Source organism: Sabethes cyaneus, chromosome 3, assembly GCF_943734655.1.
Source record: "Sabethes cyaneus chromosome 3, idSabCyanKW18_F2, whole genome shotgun sequence".
Taxonomy (NCBI): Eukaryota; Metazoa; Arthropoda; class Insecta; order Diptera; family Culicidae; genus Sabethes; species Sabethes cyaneus.
Genome location: NC_071355.1, coordinates 161558013 through 161577428, shown reverse-complemented (window position 1 = coordinate 161577428; position 19416 = coordinate 161558013). Strand labels below are relative to the sequence as shown.

The 19416-nt window shown below is 39.4% G+C and overlaps 1 protein-coding gene across 1 annotated transcript; it reads left to right on the top strand.

Annotated features, from left to right (window-relative positions):
* Window positions 1-1285: 1285 nt before the first annotated feature.
* On the top strand, window positions 1286-2175 carry LOC128743483 (COP9 signalosome complex subunit 8). Its single transcript, XM_053840075.1, has 3 exons — window positions 1286-1450; window positions 1514-1584; window positions 1656-2175. Exons 1-3 carry the CDS (start codon window positions 1394-1396, stop codon window positions 2089-2091), a joined length of 564 nt encoding a protein of 187 aa, XP_053696050.1. The 5' UTR covers window positions 1286-1393; the 3' UTR covers window positions 2092-2175.
* Window positions 2176-19416: the final 17241 nt, after the last annotated feature.

The following is a 19416-nucleotide window of genomic DNA, read 5'->3' as shown; positions in this document are numbered from 1 at the left end:
ACATCACACATTTGAAAATTATATATTTACATTGCATGCGCATATGTGTGAGTGCTCGATTCAAAACGGGAATCTGATTGCCAAACTGAAAAGGCAACCGAATAAAAAATCCTACTTGCTTTTCCGTAAATCACGTAGGATAAATCACCCGATTTGGTCGTTTCGGGGTATTTCGTCTGCAGGAAAATTTTCTTTTGGGCAATTTGACAATGTTATTCCCGTATCCAAGACACAAACCAGCAACATGTTTGCCACCAAAATATCATTCTATATTGCTCTTTGCATTGAAAGTTGGATTTTGAACACACTTGTTCAGTCACACATTTTGTAGGTGAGAAAAGTTGCCAAAATTTCGTGGGAAAAACCCATGAATCTTGGTTGACTCCTATTTGAATTCTAATGCTGACGTACAGTTGTTATCGACGCTAAGAATAATATTAAAATAGTTTCCAAATACATAATTCCACGCATAATTCACAACTTGAACAAATATGCAGCATATATGAAATAAATGAAAAATTAAATACTATTTGCTTTTCCTACAACTGGTACTGGCGAAATCGTTTCGCGATGCACACAAACCACCACTACACTATCACACACTAGCAAGCCTTATATTGTGTATCCAGCATTAAATTAGACTACCAAAAAAACGGCAAACGATATTTTTTCCGTACCGTAAATTAAACCACTGTGTCGGTAGCACAGAGAACAGATTAACAGGCTCGAAGGAAGTAATCGATTTTTTGTGTGTAAAATCTGTCGGCAGCGCCCTCCAGAAATAGTTTGCCAAACGCATCAAAAAATATCCATGTACCTTTATCAATATTTCTTTGTGCTGGATTTACATAGCAGCGATGGCAGCGACATCAAGATTTAGTTTGCCACTTACTGCTCGAGGGGTGCTCTATTGAAGGATTACTCGTAGATTACATAAAAACCTTTTACACACTTTTTGTCAATTACTTACATGGTAGTCTGTTCTCTGTGTCGGTAGTACGCTGTATAGCATGTCTCATTTGCTATACAGAACACTACTTCCGACACTATAGGTTTAATGTACGGTACCGAAGAAAAAGCGTTTGCCGTTTTTTCGGAAGTCCAATTAGTGCTGGCGACACAATAAAATATTTATAGTTTTCTTTCCCATTATGGGAATTCCATATCATCATTTTTCTCCGTGTGCATGGTCAGTTCATTTTCCATCCGTTCCGTTATATTGTATGTCAGCGTTGCCATCGTTGACATGTAGGTAGTATAGACATTTAGCACAAAAATATAAACAAAGGATCGTTGAGTTCAGTTCGGAAAGCGGCTGGTTATTTATTTGATTTTACTTCGCAAGTTACGGGTTTGGCGATCTTCAAACAAACTGTGTACTTCTAATCTCAAAATGTTTTCGGAAAAAATTCGTCAGCTCACACTATTGTTGGAAAAGCAGGAACTGGAGGTTAAAAAGATTTGCATATTGTAAGATTCATTACATCACTGTACTGCTTTTGATTCTTTGCAGGCACCGAACGGGATCGTTTCGGTACAGCTGTATTCGGAGTTGTTTGCAGCATATCTTTATCGAAATGATCTGTAAGATACATTTTGTGTTTCTACTAGTTGCTCAGTGCTATCTTCTATATGATTCTTTTTGTAAATTACAGATCTAATGCTCGATTCCTATGGAAACGAATTCCGCCAAGCATTAAAGCTGGACACGCCGAGCTAGAGCAAATGTATAAAGTTTATCAATGCTTGTGGAATAACGATACAGCTGGTTTCTATAAAGTTATCAATTACGATTGGTCTAAGCATGTGTCTGAGCTAATGTTTGAATTAAAAGACAAAATCCAGCAGGAAACCATCAATCTAATTGGGCGAGCATACAGTTCGATTTTCGAGAATGTATTCGCCGAAATGACCAATCAAACTCCGGATATGATTGCTGAGCTGTGCAAGTCGCAAAATTGGGAAATTATCGACGGTCCCCATCCGAGATTGATAGTGCCAAAGCATCCAGCCGCGGATAAGCCACTAGTGGTTAGTTCGGAGGATCAGTTGCAAAAACTGACCGATTTCGTCTCGTTTCTGGAAAACTAGCAATTGGCTGCATTACAAGTTGAACTCGATTATGTAGCATATAAGATTCTGTATATTAATCTATTTGAAATAAAAGCACTTGGAGTTTAGCTTGTGAAGGGCGTAGTTTTATCTTTAAAGATTTGAACCGATTAAGACTCAGTTATTCCATTGTTAAACCATTATGTCCAAGCGAATGAAATTTAAAGTGTGCTTTCAATGATACGGCGGGTTAGAATCTGAGAGTTATAATGGGTTAAAACGCTAGCACATATTCACCCTTTCGTAATGCAACCAACAGGCTTAATGAAGCCTGGCGCAAAGGCGCAAAATGTGTGCTTATTACATTACGTTTAAAGTAGAATGCAATCATTAAGACGGTGTGTCTGTCTGTCTGTCTGTCTGTCTGTCTGTCTGTCTGTCTGTCTGTCTGTCTGTCTGTCTGTCTGTCTGTCTGTCTGTCTGTCTGTCTGTCTGTCTGTCTGTCTGTCTGTCTGTCTGTCTGTCTGTCTGTCTGTCTGTCTGTCTGTCTGTCTGTCTGTCTGTCTGTCTGTCTGTCTGTCTGTCTGTCTGTCTGTCTGTCTGTCTGTCTGTCTGTCTGTCTGTCTGTCTGTCTGTCTGTCTGTCTGTCTGTCTGTCTGTCTGTCTGTCTGTCTGTCTGTCTGTCTGTCTGTCTGTCTGTCTGTCTGTCTGTCTGTCTGTCTGTCTGTCTGTCTGTCTGTCTGTCTGTCTGTCTGTCTGTCTGTCTGTCTGTCTGTCTGTCTGTCTGTCTGTCTGTCTGTCTGTCTGTCTGTCTGTCTGTCTGTCTGTCTGTCTGTCTGTCTGTCTGTCTGTCTGTCTGTCTGTCTGTCTGTCTGTCTGTCTGTCTGTCTGTCTGTCTATCTGTCTGTCTGTCTGTCTGTCTGTCTGTCTGTCTGTCTGTCTGTCTGTCTGTCTGTCTGTCTGTCTGTCTGTCTGTCTGTCTGTCTGTCTGTCTGTCTGTCTGTCTGTCTGTCTGTCTGTCTGTCTGTCTGTCTGTCTGTCTGTCTGTCTGTCTGTCTGTCTGTCTGTCTGTCTGTCTGTCTGTCTGTCTGTCTGTCTGTCTGTCTGTCTGTCTGTCTGTCTGTCTGTCTGTCTGTCTGTCTGTCTGTCTGTCTGTCTGTCTGTCTGTCTGTCTGTCTGTCTGTCTGTCTGTCTGTCTGTCTGTCTGTCTGTCTGTCTGTCTGTCTGTCTGTCTGTCTGTCTGTCTGTCTGTCTGTCTGTCTGTCTGTCTGTCTGTCTGTCTGTCTGTCTGTCTGTCTGTCTGTCTGTCTGTCTGTCTGTCTGTCTGTCTGTCTGTCTGTCTGTCTGTCTGTCTGTCTGTCTGTCTGTCTGTCTGTCTGTCTGTCTGTCTGTCTGTCTGTCTGTCTGTCTGTCTGTCTGTCTGTCTGTCTGTCTGTCTGTCTGTCTGTCTGTCTGTCTGTCTGTCTGTCTGTCTGTCTGTCTGTCTGTCTGTCTGTCTGTCTGTCTGTCTGTCTGTCTGTCTGTCTGTCTGTCTGTCTGTCTGTCTGTCTGTCTGTCTGTCTGTCTGTCTGTCTGTCTGTCTGTCTGTCTGTCTGTCTGTCTGTCTGTCTGTCTGTCTGTCTGTCTGTCTGTCTGTCTGTCTGTCTGTCTGTCTGTCTGTCTGTCTGTCTGTCTGTCTGTCTGTCTGTCTGTCTGTCTGTCTGTCTGTCTGTCTGTCTGTCTGTCTGTCTGTCTGTCTGTCTGTCTGTCTGTCTGTCTGTCTGTCTGTCTGTCTGTCTGTCTGTCTGTCTGTCTGTCTGTCTGTCTGTCTGTCTGTCTGTCTGTCTGTCTGTCTGTCTGTCTGTCTGTCTGTCTGTCTGTCTGTCTGTCTGTCTGTCTGTCTGTCTGTCTGTCTGTCTGTCTGTCTGTCTGTCTGTCTGTCTGTCTGTCTGTCTGTCTGTCTGTCTGTCTGTCTGTCTGTCTGTCTGTCTGTCTGTCTGTCTGTCTGTCTGTCTGTCTGTCTGTCTGTCTGTCTGTGTGTCGGTATGTTCCTTAAGAACTCAGAAACTACTGAACTGATTGGTGTGAAAATTTGCATGCAGGGGTTTCTGGGGCCATGGAAAATTCTTATGATAGTTACCCAAGTAGCACACTTTAGGTCCATTTATTTGAAGCAACCGGATTACGACTGAAATTAGTCATAATTCGGTTACTACAACTACATTGTAACATCCGTGCTAGTAGGGTAGAGACCTTGCCCCCCTTAAGAGGGGGGGCTCCCATACAAATGAAACACAAATTTCTGCATAACTAGAGATCTAATCAAGCAAATGGAACCAAATTTGGCATGTGAGGGTTTATGGAAGCAAGATTTTTTTCTATGATGAATTGAGAATTCTTCCCTCTTTAGGAGGGGAATTAACGCCCCTCCCCCCTTTAAAAGGGGGGCTCCCATACAAATGAGAGAGAACTAATCAAGCAAATAAAAAAACAAAATTTAGCATCTGTGAGTTTTTGGAGGCAAGAATTTTTTTGATGAATTAGCCCAGATAACACAAAATCGTAATAGAAAGTTCACATTAAATCGTTTTTATGTCAATTCCACATTGGAATTGTATAATGATTAGAGAATGTCAAATCGAAGTGAACAATAAGTTGTTTTGCAGTCGTGCGTGTCTTCATATACAATTCATGACTGTGAATTATAAAGCAGTATAGACGATTGCAATATTTGATTATATTTTAATCATATATTCAGGAGTATTTAGTTGTGTGTTATAAAAACTTCGCAGAATAAAATTACAAATAATTGTCGAAATTTTCGCACGTATATCGCCTCCACTTTGGTACATATATGTTCTTATATGGCGTGAAATATAACTTTTTCGTTCAGATATGATTTCGTATACCTCAGTTGCAATCGAGATATACAAACCAAACGGTTTACTGGGAGGATCCCTTCCCTGTTTAGGAGGGGGCTCCCATACAAATTAAATACAAATTTCTTCATAACTTGCGAACTAATCAAGCAAATGGAACCAAATCTGTCATGTGGGTGTTTTTGGAGCCAAGATTTTTTTCTATGATGAATTGTAACCCCTCCTCCCTTTAGAAGAGCAATTATGACCTCTCCCCCCTTCAAGAGTAGGCTTGACCAGGTCGGAAGCGAATTGTGACTTCTGAGACGACTGGAAAATTGCCGACGTGTGGCCCAAGATCGAATTGATTGGAAGCGACTGCTGGAAAGGAAACAGCTCACGTTAGCTCAACTCTATGCTGACGACGCTGGCAAGATTATTTGCTAAATTGGTCATGTAGTATATTAAACTGAAAATGGAATTGAATTGAGATTGTCTTTTATAGCAGGAGGAACATTTTTAAATCTCGTTAGTTTGCCTACATTGCTGTCAACTATTTTTCATAGAAGTTGGAAAATACTATACATACTGTAGTTGCAACGGTTCCTAAATATCAGCTAACAATGTTTTAGTTTAATTTAGCTAGAAATTAGAAGTCATTAACTTTTCGTCAGAAAGCCCAATTTCGGAAGCAGTTTTTGGGCCCAAAACAGAGTCTGTTTTATAAAAAATGTATTCACTGCATTTTTCTTGCCAATCTGAACACAGAGAATATATTTTCATGAACAGAATTTTTATTTCGAATAAAAAAACTGCTTTTGAAATTCACAAAATCAGTGACGACTAATTTCATCTTAAACTGAATAATAGCAAAAAACCGCAATATCCTTACCGAAATTGCAGAATGTTTAATTTATTAAGGAACATGGCAGCCTCTGGCTGACGTGTTTTTTATACGTTTTTAGAATAACTTATATTCCAACGCGCTTCTCAGAGGGCCTGCACGTGTTTAACGTTATTTTCGTGGCCAGTAAATATAAGGACCATCTATCGGTCAATCGGTCGCATTTTCAAAAACGCTCGAGTTGACGAGCTGCTCTGTCTTGCATGCGGCTGCAATGCAAGTGTGAGCGATGCAATTTGGTTAAAATTTCATTTTACAAAATCGCATATTACCGCATAATTACCTGTTGTAATATACAGTTTCTTTGGCAAGATGCGGTTCTTGCATGTTCTTTTCTGTTGTCTTAGCTCTTGGATGGTTTTTTAACTTTAACGACATGTTCATGCCCCAGGGCGAACGGCGAGATAAAGTGTTTCGACGCTAACTAACCGAAATGTTGATGAACTGCGCTGTATTCTCACTTTCGCGCCTTCCGATCCTTGCCACGTAAATTGACATTTGATTAACAAGCTCTAACGGGCAAGTTTTTCTTGATGCTTTCGAAACAGAGAAAATGAAAATGCTATATAACATTAGTGCATCTACTACCGTAATGTTGCAATTTCGAGACAACTTTTGCAAGAAGTCTATCAGTAGTTCAGAGCATTATGTTATTAATTTCTGGTGATTGGTTACTCCTATTTCCTTGGACGAGTGCTTGTTTTACTCTACTGTACGTTGTCTTTGGCTAAAGACAAAATTGAAAATCAATTTATGGCTCGATAATGCAGGAAGGAAAAGAGGTGTGCCACGAAAGCTACAAAGGATATGATTTTAAAATAGTTTTCACTGTCAGTCAGAGGTAATACAAGCTTATACAAGTCAAGCAATTCTTGATAGATGCCTCTGGGATACGAATGCTGTTTTTTGACCCATCTGCATTCAAATAGTTATCATTAATTTGTGGATTTAAACTGTGAAAAATGTCAAAATCAGAAGTTTGTCACTTGGTCTGACGATCTGACTTAGCGCTGACCTTCTCTGAATAACTTAAATAAACTATTAAGTCGATACAATACAATACATCCTTAAATAAATATGTATAAAACGTCCAGCAGTGGGTGGTCTAAATGCAAACTGGTATTTACGGACGTAGCACGTGTGCGTCATTATTAACCTACCCACCGGAAGTAGAGATCCGTTAGTGTGATTGACGTTACATTAGAGGGAATTGAATGAATTTTAAGTTGGAACTCTAAGAAAAATCTTCTAAAATATTTCGTATCTTCGTTTTTGCAATATTCAATTTATATCTAGAGATGATCAATGTTTAAACGTGTAATAATTATTTTTCAATGAATCATAACTCCCAACGCTGTACCTAACTAACCCAACAATTACAAAATGGGAAATATTTCATTAGGTTGCCTTACTAAAAACCAGCAGTAATGGTTGTGCCGTAACAAAGCGTCCAAGTGGACCATTTCCATTCCAGTTACGCGATTTTCCTCCGTTTGCCTTATAGTTTGGTTCAATAAAAAGTATTCCAATAACCCATGTGAACGGAAAACCGTGTGTTAATCATTCCTCCGGAATCGCTGCTGGGTCAAGCGCGTGGGCTATTTTTTATGTCCTGTTTCGTGGCCATCCGTAGTATATAGGTATGTATGTGCTTTGAAACATGTTCAATCCAGGCAATATCTACTACAGTAGTGAGCGAATGACATTCGTCCGCAGCGAAAGTTGGTAGTTGAGTTGAGCTTTACGTTTAATTAATCAGTTCCGTAGTATTTTTCCTATTTAAATCGCAACAGAGACAGAATCCAGCTTCCAACGAACTCCAACCACTTGTAAGTAACTAAATACGCATTCGACCTTAGTATAGGAACTAGGAATATCTATGGAAAATATAACATTACAGCATCTTGATTTTTCTTAACAAACAAGAATAATGTTTTTATAATGTTTTATTTCAAAGACAATGTAAAATAATGCTGTCCTAAGAATTTTCATATTCAGAGTTCAGAGCTGAAATATCTAGGATCGCTAGGCGCCATTTACACCCATCCGATAATGCTACTGTGCTCAAGTTAGCGCGTTCGTCACTGTAAACGTAGCGGGGTTTTCACCCGAATGACGAAAGCCGGTCGGCTTGCTGCCGGCAATGCCGATTTATTGGACTTAATCGATGGCATAGTCTGTATGCGAGTGAAGAATCACCAATGCAAGAGGCGGGGTGTTCCGGATGGGTTCTGGATCGTCAGGGCAAGCAAAGCTGGCGTCGGCTGGTGCCAGCTGGATTGAGTTGTTTTTTTTTATTTTTATCTCTGGCCCATGATGGCGTGCCGTTGGCAACATCAGCAATGGCGGCGTCAGTCCATGTGGTAAATCGGTTTTGAAACGTGAACGGAAAATATCATCTCTGCAGCGGTCAAGTATATTTTTTTTTGCGTGGGTATGACTGGGTGAAGCTTATCAAATTTTCAATTTTTATGCAATATTTCAATCTATTGGAATACAGGGAGACATGCAGTACGGAGCAGCATGGAAGTTTGCTTGTTTACTGGAATGGTGGCGTGTTCGGGTGGAAATCAATAAAATGGTAAAATGGAATCGACTCTTTCCAATCTAAATCAAATGGTGGATTTGAAAAGGTCAAACGTTAAAAAAATAGCGCACAATGGAAACAGGAAATACTACATAGGATTAACGAAGTAGAAGGTATAAGGCCAATCTTGTGCTTTGATATTAAATAAAGTATTTAGAATTACTACCAATTAAAGCTATTATAAATAATATAAATCGCCCATTCTTAACGTGTTTGAAGTGGCAGGCATGGGTTCTTTCTCAGGCTTCTCCATATTGTTTCTTCGTACTAATTTGACCAACAACCATTACCAATAAAGCCTCTTGCAAGGGTCACAGTAAGGTACTGAATCGAAATGCGTAATGAAGTCTCTTTTCCTAGGTCAAACTATAACTTCTTCGTACGAGTAACGTGATGGGTGAAAGGATGTAGTAGGTTTCAGAGAAAAGGAAAATACATACATGGGTTTATTCTCAGGATTTTTTTCAACCCCCTTTGGAGTGAACTCTACTTTATTGATGAAGAAACCCCTTGTAGGGGCTAGTTACAAGAATTTCACTGACTTACTCATTGACTGAAAACTCATTGACATCATTGACGTACTCCCTGGTGTTATGAGCAAGATTGGTATTGAAAACTAAACATGAAGGAAAAAGGGTGATAACACTGACAACATTCAAGCACGTATAACACGTAGTTCGCTTACTCGGTAGCAATACTGTAAAGAACAAAGTGCGGAATTCAGGAGGAAACCTGGACTATAACAATTTTTTAATTGGTTATTTTAATTTCCCCAAAAAGATGAGTTTTTTCACCTCATTTGATAGCCCGTCGTTTCCTCAATCTAAAGGTTCTTTTTTTATTTCAATTAAGTCAATATTTAATGAAAAAATTAATAAAAATCAAAAATAGAATGTTTTGCTATTTGACAGATATCAACCAAGCTGATTGATTGAAATGATATCAGAAGTTCTCTCCCTCTTTTCTATCTTTCTGATAGAGGTCTTCATTTTGATCGAGCTTTTGACAGCTCCCATATGAAACCTGTTTCGTCCGATGACCATAGTTTATCTATTCACTGTGTTGTCTGAGGTGAGCTAAGAAGAAAAGTGGTTTACTTTTATGCTATCGTCCTATCCCAAAAAAATTCTTTAAATTAAAAAAATGATTTTTTTATTACTTTCACTCGTCATATTTGAAAAAGTCTACATGTGACGATACAGTGACATCATATGTTACCATAATATGTGAAAATTTATATACCGCTAAAATACCCAATTGGAGTTCTGTTCTAGATATAGTCTGATTAAAACAAGTTCTGCAATTGGGTATTTTAATTTCCCCAAAAAGGTTAGTTTTTTCACCTCATTTGATAGCCCGTCGTTTCCTGAATCTAAAGGTTCTTTTTTTATTTCAATTAAGTCAATATTTAATGAAAAAATTAATAAAAATCAAAAATAGAATGATTTGCTGTTTGACAGATAACAACCAAGCTGATTGATTGAAATGATGTCAGCAGTTCTCTCCCTCTCTTCTATCTTTCTGATAGAGCTCTTCATTTTGACCGAGCTTTTGACAGCTCCTATATGAAACCTGTATCGTCCGATGACCATAGTTTATCTATTCACTGTGTTGTCTGAGGTGAGCTGAGAAGAAAAGTGGTTTACTTTTAACAAAAACATTTCATCAAGAAGACTGGCAACTGTGTCAAAAGTCGAGCGACAGTAACAGCAATGCTCTCTGCCAAGTTAAAGTTGAACTACCACATACTAGTGTGTGTATATTAGAATATGGAAGCAAACCAACACGTATGCAATGCATTGTCACGCTCGCACACATCGTTTCCCACCAATACATGTACACACAGATTCAACTTTGGTCGGGAGGGGTGCGCTGTTGCTTCTGTTACTTGTCATTTGTATGGGTGTGAGGAAGAGATGCCAGTCTTCTTGATGGAATGTTTTTGCTTTTAAGCTATCGTCTTATCCCAAAAAATTTCTTTAAATTAAAAAAATGCTTTTTTTATTACTTTCATTCGTCATATTTGAAAAAGTCTACATGTGACGATACAGTGATATCATATGTTACCAAAATATGTGAAAATTTATATACCGCTAAAATACCCAATTAACTTGGTTGTGAGCTGCCGTTCTCCAGTTCCTCGGACACCGCGTATACTCGCCGCCAGATCTTGCTCAACCAGATTCTGCTCGCTGTGCTCCTGGTTTTCTTATGCTAAAGCCACTTCTGAATACTAGGTTTGCCGTGGCCGTAAACCTGCGCGAATTCATGGTTCATACTCCGCCTCCATATTCCATTCTCCTGTCGAAGGTCGTTCTCAGTACTAGTGTCTCAAAAAATCCGAACTTTGAAGTCCTGCGCGAATATTGACCACGTTTTATGCCGGTACAGAAAAACCGGTCTAAAAATGACCTGTACAGGGTACACTTTGAAGGGAAGCTTAGTCTGTTCGACCATAATTTGGATCGCTTGTGAAGTCATAGTAAGCACAACATTCGCTGATAATACGCCTCCGAATCTCACGGCTGGTGTCATTGTCTGCCATCAGTGAGCCAAGATGGACAAATTTATCAACTATGTCGAACTCATCGCCTTTAATCGTTATACAGTTCCCCCACAATTATGGACCATTAAAGCAGAAGTGAGATTTTAAAACAATCATTTGGAGCGCATACTATTGTTTAAAAGCAGTTTTTAAAAGTTTTTAGTTACAAAAATATGTAATCTTTCAGTTGATTCAGTTATTAAACCCATTTAGTGCAAATTTTCCACGGAAGTTAAGCTTATATTATGACTGATCAAATACACAATTATGGATCACTGGAATGGATTTTGGAAGCGGTCACAATTATGAAACAATTTTCATCATATTATGGATCACAATAAAAATACACTTTTTGCAGCGAATTCAGTCAATTAACTTTATTCAAATCATGTAATAACATAAAAATAACATGTTTCAAATCGTATGACCTTATGTGACTTTTGGTCTGTCTTTAGATGCCTGCAGTCCTTCTTCGAAGACACCCACCGATCAGCCTTCTGGAATGCTTTTCGCGATTTCACAACTGATTTTTTGTCCTGGAAAAAGAATCTTAGGCTCACCAGCTTGTATGTGTCCAAAAGCTCGAAAAACCAGTAAATTCAAACTCTCTAAAAAGTTAAGGTAAAAATTAACGTTTTAGATTGTTGCATGAAAGCTAGCATTCGCTTAACATTTGCGATGAACCGTTTCAAATGTACCATCATAGCGTTTTACTGCCTTACGCAGCTTTCTTGTCCTGCGTAGTTCAGAAACAGCATTTTCTAAAAACTCAGCTCTGTGCAGCTTTCGATTCTGCTTAAAAAATGTTTGTAATTGGTGCTAAACTGTTTGAATTTGTAAAAATTACATTGGAATCAAAGTGATCCATAATTGTGAAAAATTACCTTGTTTTGGTTCCTATTATGGATCAGTTTGAAAATTACTTATTTTTACAGGAAAACCATTGGCAACCAATATCAATATTTCGCTGAATCGTAAAGAACTTAGCTTAATCTTTATGTACGAGACATCTTCTGCTCGAAAATTGGTGATTTTGTCACATAGCAACCTTATGAATGAGGAACGTACTGCTTATGCTGATTGAAACAACGACATACATTTTGATAGATTCTCGATAACAACTTTGTACGCTCATCAGCATCAATGCATCAATGTCGGGATTTAAAGGATATTTTATGTGTTAAAAGCTAGTTAATGGGGTATATTTGACTTGAAACACAAAAGTGATCCATAATTGTGGGTGATCCATAATTATGGAGGGAGTGTAGTCGACGGAAAATGATTTGAAACAGTACTTTATAGGCGGGGCGGCATTGAGAACGATGATCGCACAATAGTGCCTCAGTCCAACTTGTCACCTTCCTATTAGAATTAGACCAACCTCGTGTTTTTAGTCTTGACCTTGAAATGCGGTCAAGCATAGTCCAGCGCCTCTGTGACTCAAAGGCACATGGGTACCAGCGAGCCACATGCCCTGGCGGGTGATGTGGGTTCGAATCCAGTTATAATCTCAGATTATAGTTTGGTTCGACTCATGCACCTACTTGTTAAGCGTACCAATAAAGCCCCCCCCCCCCCATCACCTTTCCGTTTATTTTATTTATTATTTTATTATTATCCTTTTCTTTTTTCTAGGGAGCAGGGAAAAGCCCGTTGGAGTAAACCTCTTTCAGGTTTCTTCTCCAACAGGCACAAAACCTCCTCTTCTTTTCCATATTTTATCCATAATTTTACAAAGAACTGTTTGATTGATTTCACTTCCAGTGAGCATTTGCTCTTTTAAGGAAGTGTTACGCAGTTTTTGTACAGCATGTGGAAATTGATGACGGGTGATGTGGGCGGTGGTTTCTTATCGAAGTGTGGTGATGACGGTGGGTGGCGACGAATGGTGATGTTTGGCGACGTGCAGCGGTTGGTGGCGGCATTGGTGGTGGCAGGCAGTGCATGGCGGAAAGAATAAATAAAAATAAAGTGTGGCATTAGGGTGACTAACTTTAAGAGAGGTAGTGCGGAATTTTTGCTTTGATGACGGCTCGCAGACGACGTTTGAAAATATGGATTGATGGGGCATTCTTGCACGAGGGAGGGAGGTTGTTAAATAGTTTGCTGCCGATGTACCAAATTTTTTTGCGGCCGAACTCGGTATTGAATCTAAGCAGGTAAAGGTGACCCATTTGTCTGCTGGAGCGACTTTCGTGCATTCTACTCGGTATCGAAGAGGATTCAGTAAGGGTATTCCGCAAGTAAACCAACATTTGGAACTCTTGTAGCGCCCGAATCGGTAGCATTGAATCATCAGGATTCTGATATAGCAGCCTTGTGGGGTACATAACGGGTTTTCTGAAAACAGCTTTTAGGCATCTGTTTTGTATCACCTGGAGTTCTCGTAGTGATGACTTACAGGCAAGTCCCCAATTGGCAACCAGATATTGGAGTCGGGAGTAAATCAGCGAGAAATATAGTGTTTTCAACGTGGTGATGGGCAGGAAGGAGGAAACCTTCCTCAAAATTCCACACAAGGACGATAACTTCCGCTTTCGACGTGGGCGTTCCAGTTCATCTTGCTATCTAACGTTAAACCAAGAAACGGGAAATCCTGTACTTCCTCGATAACTTCATCATTGACTACAATTGGAACTCGATCCGGGAGACTTCGGCGGGGTGAATGAATCAGCATGTATTTAGTTTTCGTTAGATTCATCGATAGCAGGTTGGTTGCAAAAAAATCGTCGAGAAGTATAAGATCTTGTTTGATATGGAGCAGTATTGTAGCACAATCATTTCCTTGGTAGAAGATTGATGTATCATCAAAGGCAAAGAGGCGCAATTTTCCACGGAGGTTCAGCTTGGCTAGATCGTTGATAAATATTAGGAACAATATAGGCCCCAGATTGCTACCTTGGGGCACACCCGTAGGCACCGTTCCTAGCGAACTTTTACAGTCTCCTACAGACACGAACTGGGTTCTGTTTGTGAGGTAACTTTTAATGAGCGATTTTGCGACCCCTCTAATTCCATAAACATCCAGTTTATCAATTAGCAATTCATGGTCTATTGTATCAAAGGCCTTTTTCAAATCAATAAACAGGGATCCTACTATTTTTCTATTATCCAATGAGTCATAGATGCTCTCCACTAAGTTACAGGAGGCTGACAATATGCTTAAGCCTTGCCTGAATCCATACTGATGTTTATAAATGAGGCCATGATAATCGATGAAGCTCATAATCCGACTAACGATAAGCTTTTCTATTATTTTATCAAGGACGGACAGGCAGGATATTGGGCGATAGTTGCTAGGGTTTTTCGTATCCCCAGATTTATGCACAGGAGTCACTCGAGCAATTTTTAAGCAGTCAGGATAAATTCCTGTTTGCACAATTTCATTAAATACGTCGGTTAGAAGAGGAGCAAATACATTATGATGTAGTTTGACAAAACTTGTAGGAATGTTATCTGGGCCGGAAGATTTCTTGGAGGAGAGGTCGTTAATCAATATTGTAGTTTCATTCACGGATGCAGGCCGAAGAAAGATGGACGATTGAATGGGAGAGAGGGTGCCAAATTTTCGAACATTTCTATCACTATCAATTGATGCTGCCAGTGTTGGCCCAATTCCGCAGAAAAAATCATTAAAAGCCTGGCAAATTTCAGTGCTATTCGAGATGGTGTTTCCATTGCTGTGTATTTCTTTCGGGAAGACGCGCGACTGCTGTTTTCCCAAAACACCATTTATAAGTTTCCAGGCTGACTTTTGATCTCCATTAGACAGAAGATTGGCGTAATAATTCCTTTTGCAAGCAGCTTTTTCGTGTTGTACTTTTTTGGAAATGTGCGTCAAGAGATCATGTAATCGTTGGTTGTTGGGATTGCGCCGTTTGGATTTCAGTGTGTTCTCCTTAATTTGTATTAATTTCCACAAATTAAATGTCATCCAAGGGCAATGTTCTTTTACTCTCGCTCGTATTGTTACAGTTCGCGTACATTGCTCGCGTAATGAATTGTAGCAACTGATCACATAAGATAGCTTTGCATCGGCATGAGGAAGTTGGGACAGCCCTGACAGGGATTCAAGAAATCTAATGTTCAGCTGCTGATGATTTACGATCTGTTTTTCCAAACTCCGTTTTTCCGGGGGACACGGCATTTTAAAGCTTGAGGAAATCAGGCAGTGATCACTTAGGTCGTTGAAAATGGTTTCATTGACGATTTTACTGGCCAGCAATTCACTACAGACCATATGATCCAGTATATTGTTGCTGGCCGGTCTCGTTACTGCAGTGTTAGTGACTACCATATTATAAGACGCCAGCATCCGAATGTACTCTCGCACCACGTTGTTAGCAACCGCATTCACAGGTATATTCATATCACAGCCAAGTTGCACTTCGGAACACCCGGGTGTTTAATCCACCTCATCGAAACAGGAATTACTCCCAACATGAGCCAACGTACCGTTTCATGAAAGCTTTCAACGATCTACAGCATATACCATGCGGTATCGAAATCCGTACAGCTTCGAAATCCGTACACCTAATACAATTTGCTTGATTATATGTATTAAAAAGTCTAAATGCAAAATATTAATAATAGGCCTAGACCCGTGGTTTATTAGCATTACGTCAATGTCAAAATATAGGTAGTAGGCCATCAAATACAAGTAATAAAAATTAAAACGTTAATGCCTATCAGATTTCCCTCTAAATTGGCTGTGTTGTTAGCAATTTGCTAAGAAAATAACTTCCAATAAAATGAAGTGTAAAGCGCACTTGAAGTGATTTTCCTATTTAAAATCCCGAAAATCAATTTGAACTAAAGGTGTTTATCGTTCTACAGCTTAATTTCATTCATTATGGCATTGAAATAATATTTATTCATCATAATTAGTACTGTACGGATTTTGATTCAGTTTTACTAGTTGAATCTAAATCCGTACACCTGTGCAGTATCCTTAGTGATCCAACTCTATTCTATGTTTTGCCAAACAAAATGGAAATAACTAAAACTAAATATATGTCGATAAACTGGAAGATGGCAATTACGATAATACATGGTGGATAATCCCTTAATAAAAGCATCGAGATAGTTTAAGTTCCAGTCACTGCGATAAGAGCTACTATATTGTATTGGTACTCTCGAAATACCGGAGTCTTTTCTGCAATTTTTCAGCTTTCCGTATAATTTGCAACAAAAATCAAGAAAAAATGTTATATATTATTTATAAGTGAAGTTAATTTACTCTAAAATGTTAAAAAAGTTTGTTTCTAAGCCTAATATTTCCTGAGGCATAAGGAAAAGAATGTAAGAACATTTAACACAAACGAGGTTTTGTTACAAGTGGGATGGATAGAGGCAATATTTAATCAGTACCAAACCTGATATTTTAACTTTCCGACCGAAAATGAACAATTACCCATAATTTGGCTTAAAAACAAAAAGATTGATTTCTTGTAGTGTACCTACTGTGCGTGTGAACGACTCTTAGATGAGCAGGACTAAAATACAATGCGTCAATTATCGGGAAAAGCATATTTTTTAAAGCAATCAGTCAAATAAAGAAAAACAATTTAGCCACAAACTTTAAACTCATTTCGATCAAACTTACACGGATTTAGATTCAAAATTATGCGGACCTTGATTGATTTTTAACATAGTGTACGGATTTTGAGTCACAGGTGTACGGATTTTGAATCAGGCATAAAAAAGTGTACGGATTTTGAATCAAGAGATGCACATTTTGATCTCGTTTTTTTATAACTAGGATTAATTTTAGCTTCCTGTTATTCCAAATAACGTTAAAATGAGCATTATATTGTCAAAAGAAAACATGACGAATTGCTTATTACAATATCATAATTTTATATTGACCATTTAAAATTGTCTAGCTCTTAGGTGTACGGATTTCGATACGGCACGGTAGTTAATGTTACCATGGCACCAGCGAATATTAAAAATAGGCTTAGCTTGTATTTTAGGGGACAGTTGCATCCCATTTGAGTGTTTTTAATAGTTAATGTTCATAGTTACTAAGTACTTTTTTATTGGAAAACGGGCTTCAAGCCTAAACCTTAATTGAGCAAATAAAAAAAAAAAAAAAAAGATACATGCTTGGCCACTAGCATTGGTTGCAAGAATTCGTTCTAACTCAGAGAGAAAACGTCTCCCTTCGAACGACGGCGGAGTCTTTCCCCTCTATTCCAAAAAATTTTCATTACTTTCCCATACCGTCCCTACATCAATTGTAGAACCACCGTTTCAAAAAATAATAACCTTCCTATTATGGATCCGGCAGATAACTTCACCGTCAAAATGCCAAGGTTCTACATCTGGGCGCCATGCAGGTATTCATCGAAGTGCTGCTGCGTCAAACATCCGTCAAGATATTGTCATTCTTATCTCGACATATTTCGTGGCACAAAGCCCTTGTGGGATACGTTTAGTTTCTGGTAGAATTTTTGCATTTCCTGAGCAAGTTGCAGCTAATTCAATTCCGCATACTTCTGCTTTTCCAGGCTGCGCTTTTTCTTCCAGATTTGAGTTTCTTACATCTTCTTCTACCTGTGGATTTCCACGAATGGCACAGCGTATCTTTACAGCTCGCGCTGCGTTCTCCTAATCCATCACCCTTCGACATTCATCGTCATACCAGTTGTTCCACTGACCCTATACCAGATACCACGTACACCATGTTGCTCTCTGCTATACCGTTAATGACTGTTTCGATGGTATTTAAACAGTTGCAACCATCGATTACAATGTGTGATTTAGCTCCGTCAATTCCAATTGCGTCTTCAACCTTGCTGAATATTCCTTACCAGAATTTCCTAAGTACACCTCTGAGCCAGCTGTCTACTGAGTGGGTGATATCTCTCCAAGTCTGTCGCTTTGCGTCTAGGACGGACGGGTCAGTCACGCGGAAAAGTACGCTCTGCGATATCTAAACTGACCTGACTCAGGTGTCTACTGAGTGAATAATATCCCTCCAAGTTTGTCGCATTGCGTCTGGGACGGAGGGGTCTCTCACACGGGAAAGCTCTCTCTGGAATCTGTAGGAGAAACGGTGATGCGGTCGACTGCGGCAGTGATATCCCTGCACGTCTGGATTTTACGTCTGGGACGGATGGGTTACTCCCATGGGAAGGCTTTTTCTACTACACAAAGCCACAAAGACTCAGATACATGCGTGATAACACACCAAGTCTATCACTTTATGTCTGTGACGGAGGGGTCACCCATATGTGATCGCTCACACGTAACCTGAAACGTAAGATCAAGGAATTCAATACCACAGGGTGTCAACCAGGATAATTGTTGCCACAACAAAAGTTCGATAAAAATCGGAAAACTGGAAAGGATCCCGATTTTTAACAGAACTAAGTTTTAAAACGGCTCAGATTCGATAATTAGACTCATTTTGTTGTGAAAGCGCAACGCAATGGAGGTGCGTGTTGATTTAAACATTTGAAAAATTTTAATTTTCTATGGTGTAAAATAAGTGTACATGTCGTTTAGCTGTGAGGAAAAGTATTAGGTAATTGTTAATTGTGTAAAATAGTAATAAAAAATAATGTTAAAAGTCCAGTATAATGTTGCATGTAACTATAGTGCCCCACAAAAAGGTGAACAAACAGAGGCATTCATACTGTAAGAATAACAACTAAATACCAATTTAAAGACCACTGATAGATAATAATAGTGAAACCCTGTGTGAATAATTATACAGAAAACAAAAAGGTAAAATTTGTTTTAGCAATTATGACTATTGAAGCTGGTGTAAATGGTGTAAATCTTTAATGGCCCTCGAACAGGTCCTCGAGGGGCCTTTCATTTTTGGACATTACTTCCCAGATAATTCCACCGCCTGCCGCTTCCGGTGTGAACTTTTGGAAGGACGCATTATACTACTAAAGTTTCGTCGAAGCAACGGATATTCCGCAAAGGTATTATAGCCACAAACTACTCAACGGTTGCCGATCCAGACCGCTATACATGCCCTGCCATTACCGAGTGTTGTGAGGCCCCAGAGCTGCAGTGTAGCCACTAATCACCAACCACCAGCCACGGTGGCCTGGCCAGACCCGCTATCCTGTGGTGAACTTACATACGATATCGTTGCGACTGTTGCAGAAAAACCTAGAAACACACCAGCAAGTAGAAATCGCAAGCAGTTTAGTATGTGCGAAAAGAATTGTTGGGATACGGAAAATAAAAAATTGTATTTAAAGTAACGAGTTTTTACCAAAGCGACATTATTCGCTAATTTTACATTCTTCGTACAAGTGGAATTGCCACCCTACGTCGTGGGTTTTCTCTAGGGTGTCGTATCAACTATTTGCTCATCGAGCCTATAGAAACCCGTAACCTGGTAGCTGTTTCGTACTTCGTATTTGTCCCGTTTCCGTGGTTCCTATCTATCATTGAGATACGGTTTGAGCGCAGACTAACAGACGTAGCACTTCGAGCAGCCCCCCGTAGAAACTACTACTATTTA

Excerpts from the sequence above, each read along its gene's own strand:
- LOC128743483 (XM_053840075.1), top strand. The coding sequence starts at position 1,394 with ATGTTTTCGGAAAAAATTCGTCAGCTCACACTATTGTTGGAAAAGCAG. Across the intron at positions 1,451-1,513 it reads TGGAAAAGCAGGAACTGGAG|GCACCGAACGGGATCGTTTC; the intron begins GTTAAAAAGATT and ends GATTCTTTGCAG. Across the intron at positions 1,585-1,655 it reads TATCTTTATCGAAATGATCT|ATCTAATGCTCGATTCCTAT; the intron begins GTAAGATACATT and ends TGTAAATTACAG.